The sequence below is a fragment of the Equus przewalskii genome, chromosome 32 (assembly GCF_037783145.1).
Source record: "Equus przewalskii isolate Varuska chromosome 32, EquPr2, whole genome shotgun sequence".
NCBI lineage: Eukaryota > Metazoa > Chordata > Mammalia > Perissodactyla > Equidae > Equus > Equus przewalskii.
In genome coordinates, this window is record NC_091862.1 from 15,503,314 (window position 1) to 15,516,319 (window position 13,006).

General features: G+C 40.3%; 1 protein-coding gene across 1 annotated transcript in view; it reads right to left on the minus strand.

Moving 5' to 3' along the window:
• Positions 1 to 13,006, minus strand: part of CCDC170 (coiled-coil domain containing 170) — a 90,396-nt gene that overhangs the window by 17,008 nt on the left and 60,382 nt on the right. The window contains exons 7-9 of the mRNA XM_070603327.1: positions 7,770 to 7,970; positions 2,909 to 3,082; positions 286 to 528 (exon numbers count right to left, since the gene is read on the minus strand). Coding sequence (XP_070459428.1) covers positions 286 to 528; positions 2,909 to 3,082; positions 7,770 to 7,970 — 618 coding nt within the window. The remainder of the gene's footprint in view (positions 1 to 285; positions 529 to 2,908; positions 3,083 to 7,769; positions 7,971 to 13,006) is intronic.

Here is a 13,006-nt window from a genome sequence, read left to right on the forward strand (position 1 = left end):
CTGTCCACTTCTCTAGTTGGTGTAATGCCCCCTCCAGAGCATGTTAAACAGTTACCTGCCTGACTCTTCAGCAACTGTGACTTCGTTTCAAATATCAAAGGGACTCTAAATTGATCTAATACGCAGATTTGTGTAATTTTTGCATTCCTCCCACAACTCAAGAAAATCGAAGGAAGGGTTCATCTTTTTTTTTTCTGGTGTGTCCATCATAAAGCTGTCACTCTTTTGCATACACTTTCATGGTAATGAGCAAAAAGCAGCAAGGAAGTAAAGCTGAGGACTTGCCTTGAGCTCACTGGTGTCAGCCAGCTTGGCTTTAAGCTGAGTGTTCAGTTCTTGACACACGCTCAGCTCTTTCTGCAGCCTCTCCACCTTCTTCTGTAACTTCCTTATGGTCACATTGGCCTCGTCCCTCTCCGCGGCCAGGGCCGTCCGCACCTGCCTCTCTTTCTCCAGCTGGGCTATTTTCTGCCGGAGCAGGTTCATGTGCAATTCTTTGCTCTCCAGTCTTTCTTTCTGAGTCTTTAGCTGGTTTGATACAAACAGGGATTTTTTTCTAATAATAATTGAACAGTCAGTAAATATAAATGAATTACTCAGATAATGCTGATCTTTATCTAGACTTCAATAAGACTAATTTGGAAAGCATCAGAAAAGGTTATTGGATTCCTTTTCCTGATTGCATTTTTCATTCCTATTTTTCCAAGAATTAATTTTGTAGCTGCAAAGTATGAGACAAAAGAGCCACCGAAAATGCACAAAGCAGCAGGCTTTCAACATCTGATTCCCTCCAACAATTTGTGCAGCGTGATAAAAATGTAAAATTACTTTTCAAACTACTGAAATGGGCTTATCAAGAGAAGAATATAATAAGACAGAGAGACAAAATCCTCTTTAACAGCCCAAGGCAACTATGCTTGCACCGGTCTTTTCTGAAGGAAGACAGGGTGCAAATTATTACTGAAAACCTAGACTGACTAATTTCAGTCCTTTAGAACCAGACTGAGAGGCACCAAGTGTGAGAGTGGATATCTTTTTAAAGTAAGCTATACCAAAGAGATTTTTAAGAAAGCTTTGTTTATATGTTTAAAATCTTAGAAATCGAAGGGACTTCAAGAAGGGTCTAGTTCACTGGTGTCTTTATTATAGGACGGCCTATACCATCCACCACCCAAGCAGAGAACAAGGTTTTCAAACAGCACTTATCATTGACGATCAAACTTGATGAAGGAAATTATAGTGAGTTTTAGCAAAACATTATGGACTCTAACAAGGAAAAAATTCTTCCTGGGTTTCACATGTCACAATTAGTGAGTGGAATATTAAGTACAGAAACCTTTCATCTGTCACAAACATTGGGGATTGGAATTGTGTACAATTACAGAAGCCCTGAAGACTGTCACATTTTCCCTAATTATACTCTTTGCATTTATAAAGTGTTCGGAGGTGTGACAGACTTACCGAAATGAGGGCTTAAGTACCTTGCTTAACAGTGACAGCAATGTCCATACCCAGATCCATTTTTAAGAGGCTCTTTTAATATTTTTCTAATAAACTCCCTTCTTTGAGCTTCTCCATGTCAAATTCCACTCTATTGTAAATGTACACTGGTAAGTTCTGTACACTGGTAATTTTAATAATGACACAATGCTTAAGATGGAATGGTGTTCAACATGGAGAAAAAATCAATTATCTGACGAGAACTTCAGAAAGAATTGTGGCTCAATTTGATGTCTCCAATGGTAATGGGGTTGTCTGCTTTCTTTTATAAAATATTCCCAAAGATACGGTAAATGGAGAAGAGGTCAAATGTGAATAGAACATCTTTTATGTGCCAAGAGTTCAAAAATGTTATTTATTAAAAATTAATAATCTCTTGAGGTAGGTATTATCCCCATCTTAAATATGAGGAAACAGAGACAGAGAGGTATGCAATTTGCCCAAGGTCACACAGCTTGGTGGAGCCAAATTGGGAACCCAGATGTGAACCATTACACAGCCTGCACACTATAATTCTACCATAGAATTTTCTCTTAGGAACTATTATAAGAACACATCTGTGTTTTCCTCTTTCTTTCCCAATACTAATAATTATATAACTAATAATTATATTTTCATCCATTCATTCATTTAGTCTAAACTGTTTCTAACTCTTCCTTTGAGCGAGGAAAAAGTAAGCTCTTCTCCTCTTTCTACTTTATAGCGCAATAGAGTTTATAAAGGCACAGCCTGCTACATGTTCCCATTTTCCTTTTCTCCCCTAGTAATAGAAACAGTGAATTTTTCAGCCAGGGAAATGGCTGGCCAGAGTGAAGGCTACAGTTTCAAGCCTCCTTTGCAACTAGGTTTAGCCATCAGAATGTATTTTGGCCACGGAATCTAAACACATGTTCACATAGCAAATTCCAGGAGCCTTCCTCAACGGACAGCTCACGGATGCTCTTCTGCATCCCCCTTCTTCATCCCTTTCTTCTGCAACCTACTGCCTGGAACACAGATATAATGGTTCTAGGCACCATTTTGGACCATGAGGACAAAGACCACCCTAGGGATGGGAGAATAATGAGCTGAAATGAGCCTGGTTCCTTGAAAACTTTACAGAGCAGAGCTGCCATGCTCACCCTAAGCTGCCCACCTCCAGAAATTTATGTGAGAAAAGAAAAAACGAAACACTTTTGCTTGTTTAAACTATTGTTAGTTTGGGTCTTTGTTATTCATAATCAAACACAACCTTAGGTAATGCACTTCCAGCCCTTCAGACTTGAAATAGAGACTCAGACTCTAAGTATATTCTTATAATATGTTTTCTAGCCACCTTGCTAAATACAGTGGGGGCTAATTATCTTTCAATATTTAAATTTCTCAGAAATGTCTTCTTTCAACACTCGCAAGTTTTAATCTCCCCTACCTTTCTCTGTAAATTGTGGGCGATAGTCTTGGTTTCAAGGACTGCGTTGCTCTCGAGGCGGACCAGCTGCTCTGCGCGAGCTAAAACTACATCCAGACGCATGTCAGAGCCAAGTTCAGCAGCCATCTGGTCCAGTTTCATCTTCTCTGAGAGCTGATCCAGAAATTTAAGATACTAAACCCAAGAACAAAAATGAAAAAAGGGGCACAAGAGTAAAGTAAACAGATGATCATACAGAGTCCTTCTCTTTCTCCCAAGCTTACTGGGAGTTCGCACTAAACCCGGTATGGAGCCTGGCACCTGACACCAATGTCTGGTGATGACCTTCTGAACCAGCCTGCCAGTTCCACGCCCTGCTCCTTCTCCAAATTCTCTTGACTTTCCTGGTTAGTGACCTTGACGTTCAATCTAATATTATACTGCACTCTTTTTAACCCTGTCATGTCACAAATTTGGCATGCTCTACATCTGTATATTTCTGCTTTGGCTACATGCCACTTCCACCACGCTCCTTCCACGCCAATATAGCTCCAGAGATCCACTCATCCATGTACCTTTTTGGGGCGATTTTTTCCACCTACTTTGGCCCTTGGCTTCAAAGGTGGAAAATGATGACTTAATCAGTTACCACTTTACTCTTCTTGGCTTCTACGGATCACTCCAAAATTAATGATCTCCATATAAACTTGGACAATGTTTTGGTTTTCTAAGTTAAAATGCTTTAGAAAATGTCTTGAAGAGTTCTTAATGTATCTAAGTTAAAGGAACAACATTCTAAAATACAGCCATATCAAGGAAGTCAAGGTTCATATTTTAACAGGTTACACTTACAAAACTGTTCTAGAATCTTCCTCCACTTGCTTTCCGTGGCTTATCTGGCCATGCCCAGGCATAGAATAACGCTTACTAAGTGCTTGCTGGATGAGTAAATCAATCAACAAGATTTCTATACCATAATTTCATGATTTGTGTTTTATCTTTGAAATGTTCTCATTGCAATAACTCCTCACCCATCTGGCATTTTCAGGCAATTATATGTTTAAATAAGTATAATTTCCTGATGACTGAAGCATGCCAGCTTAAAAGCCCAGAACTATCTATATTTTAGTCATCAGGATGAAATTATTTCTAAGTGTATATTTTCTAATTTTGCTAAATAGCATTACATAAAATTGAATCTCTTCTTTATAAGTCACAGTCATTACAAATATCACTTATTTTACTGTGCTACAAGACAATAAGGTGCTTTTGTCTCTGATCATCATTTTGTCACTTAATGTTGTGTCTGCTCTCCACTTGGAATTTTCCATTTCTAACCTGTGTGAACAAAAGTGAAATAACTGCTATTGTTTTTATTTTAAATGAAATAGAGTTGGGATCTTTCACACAAGGTACAAAAGCCTCTTTTTCTATTTCTACATGTGGCCCGTCTACTTAGCATAGAAGGATCTACAACAGGCAGGACGGAATTAAGACAAGATTAAGTCAAGACACCACAATGGAAGCGCCTATTTTAAGGATCTTGGCAATGTCAGAAAGTCAAGGTTGCTGGAAGGATTACTGTATATTTCGTTCATTTGAATCACAGTTTAGAATGTATATATTCTTTTTTGTGGGGAAGGGGCACCTGGATAGCATGAATATATTCTATACTATTTTGTGTAAACCTCAATGACCTATATTTAAATCTAAATTCTGTATAACTTTGCTTTGCAATTTTACATGCTTAGGATCCCTATGAAGACATGCCTTTCATAGGCAGTTATATATGAAAAATTCACCATGGACAGAATCAGTTTACATAATTTACTTTCATAACTGAGAACTATTTTGGCACAATCTCAATCAAAATTAATGAGTCATTACAATGAAGGGAGGGAAGAGACACCAGTCTATCTAAAATTCATGCCTTTGATACATTTCTCCTATAATTTAAATAATGTTTATTGACTCCTCCCTAAGCCCTGGAGAAACCCAGGGAAAAGATTTCCCCTGGGCTCAAGCAGTGTGAAGTGGTTTGGAGAAGATGAATTAAAAAATCAATGAATAAGGGATATAAGTGGCATGGCAGACACAGGCACATGTTGCATGAAGGAGAACTAAGTCTCTTAGGGAAGACTTCCAGAGGCACTGATTCTGGAGCTGAGTCCTCAAGGGTCAGTTATTACAAGGTGAAGGAGGTAAAGAGAACATTTTCTCAGAGAGTACAGCAATGCGCAGTATGAGATGCTAAGGGAGCTCTCTTTCCTTTGGCCAGGCAACTGGCCAGCTTTTTACAAATTTGAATATGAATATTTTTGACCCAGGCATCACTCACCACACACCCTACCAGGGCCCTGCTGGTCCCAGGAGGCCTCTGAGTGAGTTTGCCACCATTGGCTGGAGAGATCTCAGGCGAGGGGGAGCCTGGAGAGGGAAACTGGCTGGGTCACAGAATGCTCAGCCCTGGAAAGAAGGAATCTGTAGCTGATGCTGAGGGTCGTAGAGAGCCCCTGACCAGTTTTAAGATGGAAAAAGATAAAATTAGACATGCATTTTATTAAGACCTCCCTGGCAGCAGTGGGAGAATCAGCTAGAAGGTTATTTCTGTAGTCCATGCAAATTATCATAGTGCTCTGAACTGAAGCACTGTTACTAAATACAGAAATGGGGGTGGCATCTGAGGCATATTAAGGAGATGGAATCTACAGTGCTTAGGAATGATTTAAAAGAGGGAAGCATTGAGGATCACTCTTGGGTTTTGGGTTGAACAACTGGAGGCAAATTATCTTGTCATCACTGAGGCAGGAAGGGGTAAATTTGGGGACAGGTAATCATTTCCATTTTGAATATGTTTAGTGCAAGGTGTTCATGGAACATCTATCTAGATGGAACAAGGTCCAGCAGGCATAGTTCCTCCAATTTAACATCTCATGCTCAGGTGCAGTATTTCCTTTCAAACTCAAAATTTCAACCAACGCATCTTTTTCAGCTATCTGATAGAAAAATTCCCTTCACTCTCCCAAATTTCTCAATTCAACCCCTTACCTTCATTCACAAAACCAATGCTTGGTCCAGACCCTTATTATCTTCCAATCTGGACTAAGAATCCCCCACGGGACTCCCAACGTTTAGTCTCTAGATGCTCAGAGCCAGTCGGCCTCCAGAGAAAACTTTCTTTTCCTCAAAAACCTTCTATGGCTTCCCATTGCCTACAGAATAAAGCTTTGAGTAATTAGCCTGTTCTATCTCGATTTTTCCCACCTGCCTCCAGAGCCACCTCATGCCTCTGGCCTCACCAAGCACCATTTCCAGTCCCCCTGTGCCTCATTCCTCTTCTAAGCAGTCCTGTCACACTTCCATTCCTTGGTCCTTCCTGCTGTTCCCTCTACCCTGAATCTCTTCCCCACCTCTTCTGCCTCACAAATTCCTATGCATTCTTCAAAGCCCCTCGCGAATGTCACCTCTGGTGTGAAGATGGCTCATTTCCTCACACACAGAAACAAGAAAGAAGTAATTACTCCTTTATCTAAGTTCCTGTCAAATGTTATACCTACCTCTATCATAGCACTAATTGTACTAATTGTGTCCTGATTCCTCTGTCTCATCCACTGGACTAGGATTTCCCACAGATGCTTCTTGTGCATCTTTGCATATCCAACCCTCAACGTAGGCATGATGCTTCCTCAATTTTGTTTGAGTACAGAAGAATGAAAATGAATGAGTTTCCAGAGTACACACTTTTCAACCTAAGAGTATTTGGCAAGCCAAATTCTGCACCTGTGCTGTTGACACATTTGTCTCTCTTTCCCTTCCCCTACGGACTCCCATGCTTCACAGATACGTACCTTCCCAATCTGTTCAATAAAACCTTTCTTTGATCCTGTTTTTCACAGCTTCTGCTTCTGCCTCTTTTCTCTTTGGTCACCAGACTTCCTAGTAGTCTACTAACTCTTCCCTTACTAGTGGCTGTTCAGCCCAATGCAAACTGGCTTCTCTTCTCCGCCACTCTACTGAATCTGCCTCTCGGAGGTCATGGATGATCTTCCCATGGTCAAATCATAACTGTGGACCCCTTCTAATCTTCTGGGTAATTGCCATTGTCATTTCTGAGTCTCTCCATACTGCAATCTCAGCTCCACGATGACGTCACATTATCTTTCTAAAACATCGTGGTGTGTAAAAATCGCTTATTATATCTCATATTCTACAGAATAAAGAATACTCAATCTTCATAATTCCAAGCCATTCCAGTCTTCTTTCCTGCCATAGCCCCACCAAGAATGTCACATTCAAGCCATATGAGAATAATCATTCTGCAGTCTCTGAAGGTAATGTTATGTACTTGCGAGCTTTTGCGCAATTTTCCCTACAGTCTGCCCCTTCTCTTCACTAAAATCTTATCCTTCAAAGATGAACTTAATGATTTCCTTCCCTGTAAAATCCTCCCCTTATCCAGAAGTTATCCTTCCTTTCACTGCTCCTATAGCACTTTATTAATCAATACATCTCTCATAACACTTATAGTCTTACAGTACAGCAAATTATTTGAATGTCTGTCTTCTTTATTGAATTATGGGCCTTTTAAGATCAAGAACTATATGCTATTCATACTTCAGTTTCCAAACCTTCAGGGACTCATATATAATAGGTGTTCAATAAATACCTGTTGAGTTTAATTGAATTTAATTGAATTAATTTCAATTAAGGAAGCTTCAAAGAATAGGAAGAGACCCCAAAAAATATCTACCATGCTTTGAAATTTACTTAGGACTCAAAACTTAACCAATCTACCAAAGTACCATACAATTAGAACGTTTTCAGGTAAAATTTTATACTGCAACAGACACTTCCACCCATGGACGTGTCCTCAGGTTATTACTTTTTGTTTCTCAAACGTCAAGTTGTCTCTCAAAACATCTCCAGAAATCAGCTCTCCCTCCAAATGTGTCAGCTGACCCTGAAGAGCTTCCAGCTTGTCTTCGGCTTTCTCGGCTCTCTGTAGAGCTTTCTGGTGAAACCCAGACTCATTTCCCAACTGTTCAACAAGCTCCGATATTTGGGCTTCAAGCTGGGAGACCATCTGGAAACAAAGCAACAGAACAAGGATAAGCTTTGTTTGAGATGCAACAAAGTGTTAAAATTTAGTGCTCAGCCCAAGCAACATGACTATTTATAACACCAACTTCCAGATTCTTTGTAAAAATTAAATAAAAACAGGTAATCGGTAGATGTATTTGCCTCTGCTTGAAATAAATCTGTATTTGCTTTCTAATAAAGCACTTTCAATTGGTATTTTTAATTTTTATGTAATTCCTTAAACGGGTTGCTCAATAATTATTACAGATGATATTTACTTATCCCTAAAACAGCCATTAATTTAGGAGTTTCAAAGCTTAGTAGGAAAGAGCTCAGACAGAAAATACCTTAAAAACCTATAAAAGTGTCATTGGCCAGAGGAACTCTCCCACCACACACAGTGGATTAAAGATTATACAGTGAGTTCATCTTTATAAGCAACCTTCAGGCTTGATCAGGAATTCAAGAGCATAAAGATATTTTTTCAAGCTTTTTGTCAATTTTCTATTGAATATTGGGTACTCATGCACTCAACTTCAGTGGTTCTGCCCCTGTGCCGAATAGTTATCCCGTAATGTTATCACTTTAGCATTTGAAAGGTCAAAATTCCTTTAACGTGGTGACTCTAAATAGGGTCAATGGCGACGCACAAGAAGGCAGGAGACTCTGATTACCCCCTCCTCTTCTATGGCATAAAATCACTGCTTCTCCAATAAAGACCCCAAGACTCTTCACAACCCCCAGAACTTGGCTTCTCTTAAACCAAGATGTAAGTTTACCAAAGACCTCAGGTACACTTTGAGAATACTCAAACTGATTCTACCAAATCGAGTTTTCATAAAATATTGAATTCAATAAAAACACCAAGTTTGAGGGGGTAAATTTGTCATTTTTATGGTTTGTTTTAGAAGAGAAAAGGAAAAATGTAATAGATATTTGCATAGTACCATTTTCACAGAAATGGAAATATCTTGATGGTTTCAGATTTACAGTCTCAGTCTAAAAAAAAAAATTCTGCTTGCCTCTCTATAAACAACCATGCTTAAAGGCAAGAAGACATTCAAGCTGTCTTCAAATATTTGGAAAGGCTGTTATATGGAAGAAGCACAGAAGTTGTTCTGAGTTGCCCACAGAGCTCAAGTCGAGGACCAACAGGTAAAAATCACAGGAGGAATTCCACTGCAGTGTAAGGAAGGCTTTCCCCTGGTCCCCACAATTTCAAAGTAATACGTGCCCATTGTAAAAGATTCATTAAAAATGAAAAAAAGTATAAATAAGCAAAAACTAATCCCCATTATCCCACCACCCAGAGGCAACAACGATTAATATTTTTAAATAATTTATTTGTATGCATTGCTAAAATATAGTTGAGACAGTATTATATATGCACTTTTGCATCTTTGGGGTTTTTTGGGTTTTTTCCTTTTTTTTTTTTAAGGTATGCTTTTTTGGGTGAGGAAGATTGGCCCTGAGCTAACGTCTGTTGCCAATCTTTCTCTTTTTTTTTTTCTTCCCCAAAGCCCCAGTACATAGTTGTATATCCTAGTTATAAGTCCTTCTAATTCTTCTATGTGGGATGCTGCCACAGCATGGCTTGATGAGCAGTGTGTAGGTCTGTGCCCAGGATCCAAACCAGCAAACCCAGGGTTGCGTCACTGAAGCAGAGCGCATGAACTTAACCCCTATGCCACCAGGCCAGTCCCTGTATCCTTGTTTCTATCTTATATTTTAAGCATCAATCCATGTCAAATAATGGCTTCTCAGTCTCTGGAGATGGCCAGAAGTTGGCCAACCATTTGCTGAGAATGTTACGAGGTAGCCTGAAATGCTACAATCAGAAAGTTAGACTACTTGCTCTCTAAACTCTCTAATCTGTGTGTCCGTGGCTCTCAAGGTCCCAGGCCTATAATTCAATTCAATCTATTTTCCTCTGGCCACTTGAAATCAGATATTTGATGACAAGCTGCTCAGCAGCACATCCAAGGAATGGTATTTCCTAAGGAAATTTCAAATTTCACTATAGAATATGAGTCTCTGAGAACGCTCATTTCATGTTTCCTTCCCTTAGTACTTACTAACTAATAATGGATCTGATTTTAACCTTGGCACAATACAAAGCAACCTACAAAACAGGGGCCATCAACCAACTTCCCCGAGATACTGCCCCCTGCGGGGCTGTTTAATGATATTCTAAGATACAAAGTACGACACACGCTTCTGTGCAGCGGGAGATGTGGTTTCACCTTGGACTCCAAATAGGAAGGGCGTCTTTCTACCTGAAGAGCCTTCAACAGTTCTATCCACCTGTTGACCTAGCAAAGAGAATGAAACCAAAGAGAAAACAGACGCAGGAAACCTCAGCTGGAGAGATGGAGAATTACGCGATCACTTAGCCACAGTCAGCCTGCTGCAGAGCTTACCAGAAGGAAGCAAAGTCTTCCATGGAAATTAATCAGTAAAGACTTCATTTTGAAGATGACACCACGAGCAATGGCAGGAAGCTAGACTAAGGGAGTGATAATGACCCTGAAGGAAGAAGCAGACGTCCTGATGTAGACCAGACCATGGGACAGGGACTTTGGACTCAGAGAGTCCTGGTTTCAAGTTCCCCAGTCTATCACTTGCCAGCATGTTAGCTGAAGCAAGTAATTAACCTCTCTGAAACTTACAGACTCTGCCATGATGATTACATGAGCTACTTCAAACAATTTGAGTAGCATGATGTTTCATACCCAGTTGAAGTTCAGCATGTTGCATCCATTTTTTTTAACATGGTTCTTGCCTTCTTTTTTTTTTTTGAAGACTGGCTCTGCGCTAACATCTGTTGCCAATCTCCCTCTTTTCTTCTCCCCAAAGCCCCAGTACATAAATGTATATCCTAGTTGTACATCATTCTAGTTCTTCTATGTGGGATGCCACCACAGCATGGCTTGATGAGCCAGGCTAGGTCCGTGCCCAGGATCTGAACTGGTGAAACCCTGGGCTGCCAAAGTGGAGCACATGAACTTAGCCACTCAGCCACGGGGCTGGCCCCACATTGCATCCATTTTTATCACCAGTATTACTATTTCCAGTATGTGGGTTGAGTCAATCCTAAGCTTTTGTCGTGAGAGTTAAAGGACTCCTTCCAGGAATTGTCCTATGTCATGTTTCTCAAACTATTTTCAGTCTGTAGAAACTGTTTTCAACTAGAAGTCTTTCTGTGAAGGACAAATATGGGGAAAATGTGCTTGAATCAAAGGAGGGTGGGTCCCTCCCGCATCCTCACCCTGTGTGGACCTGAAAGTGTTCCAAGGAACCTGAAGGCTCAGCAGAGCACAACTTTTAGAGCCGCCCTTATGCAGACGGCTGGACGTACAGAATCTACCCAGTCGCCCTCACAAGATTCTGGTGTCCAGAGAGGAGCGAACAGCTGAGCAACTCCCCATATTGCACACATCACAAGACTTAGCTTCCTAAGGTTATTTAGATCTCAGTGCATATGGTACCACCAAGTTTTTTCAGAGCCAAATTTACATAAATTATTCAAATAAATTAACATTCCAATCTGACTCATTCTCAGGACATCAAATGCTGGTGCTCGGGTGAACATATGCATCCTGCCAAAACTGTAAAGTTGTGCTGTGTTTTTCACACCAAGAAGTCTAAAGAATCAATAAGCTTTTCTTTTCCTCTTTTCTTCAACATCATCTGTTAATATGTCCCCGATATTCTGTGAGACAAAATGTATCAGGGATTTCAACACTAGAGATGTAGGGAATGGCGAGCAGGTTGTGATAAAGAATACAGACCTCAATTTTTTTTTTTAACAAAAACGGCACCGAAGTAAACTATACTTCAAAAACAAGCAGCTTGGTTTTTGGAAATGAAGTCATAGTGCCCTAAAAAGAATTAATTCATTTCCCAAGGACAAGTACTTGTCGATTTTGCCAGAGAGGCATTTCTTCCCTAAGATTAAACCAAATGGAAGCACGAGAGCTATAAACTGAACAAAGAACCACTTGGGTCCCTTAAGAACCAGTGCCTTTTGGGCATAAACAACTCTTTTATGATTATGCAAGCTATCATGTTCACTTAGGAAATATATGAAGTAAGTTATCAGGAACCAGGAATATAACATCAATCAAATTCTCCTTCCTTCTTGTCAGTATGTGTGGTCAGCACTATTGACTGACTAGCCCTCCTCCCCTTTGTGGGTGTCAACTTTTGTTATGGGTTGAATTGGCTCCACCAAAAAGAGACATGTTGAAGTCCCTTAGTACCTCAGAATGTGACTTTATTTGGAAATAGACTCTTTACAGAGACAATCAAGTTAAAATGAGGTCATTAGGGTGGACCCCAATCCAATCTGGCTGGTGTCCTTATAAAACAGGGCAATTTAGACAAAGAGACACACACAAATAGAAGGAAAATGATGTGAAGACACGGAGAGAATGCCATCCATAAGCCAAGAACTGTCTGAGGCTATCAGAAGCTCGGTGAGAGGTATGGAACAGATTCTCCCTCACTGCTCTCGGAAGAAACCAGCCCTGCTGACACCGTGACTGTGGACTTCCAGCCTCCAGAACTGTCAGACAATACATTTCTGTTGTTTAAGCCACTTAGTTAGTGGCACTGTGTGATGGCCATCCTAGGAAATTAATATACTATAGAAGCTGGGAAAGCTATAATCTCTGTGCTCCCTCTCCCAGATGCCCTTGTAGCCAGGGGTGACCGTATAACATAATTTTGGACAATGAAACGTCAGTGGAAGTCTGCTGAAGCTCCTGGGTAAACGTCTGGTTTAGTATATTGGAGAATTCAGAACCGAGCAGAATGATGAGATCAGAAGGGGGCGTCAGGGAGTTATGGAGCACATCTCTGGTCCTTTCGGGCATCAGATTGCGTCCCCACAGCTCCCACAGGGCCGCTGGACTAAGAAACCCTCCAGTGGAGGAAATATAACCTTACTCGTGCCCTAAAGTGAACAAAAGAGCAGTCTAGATGAACGGTGGTGAGCTTCTATCAATTTGTCTTTAAGTTAGGAGATGACATAGAAAT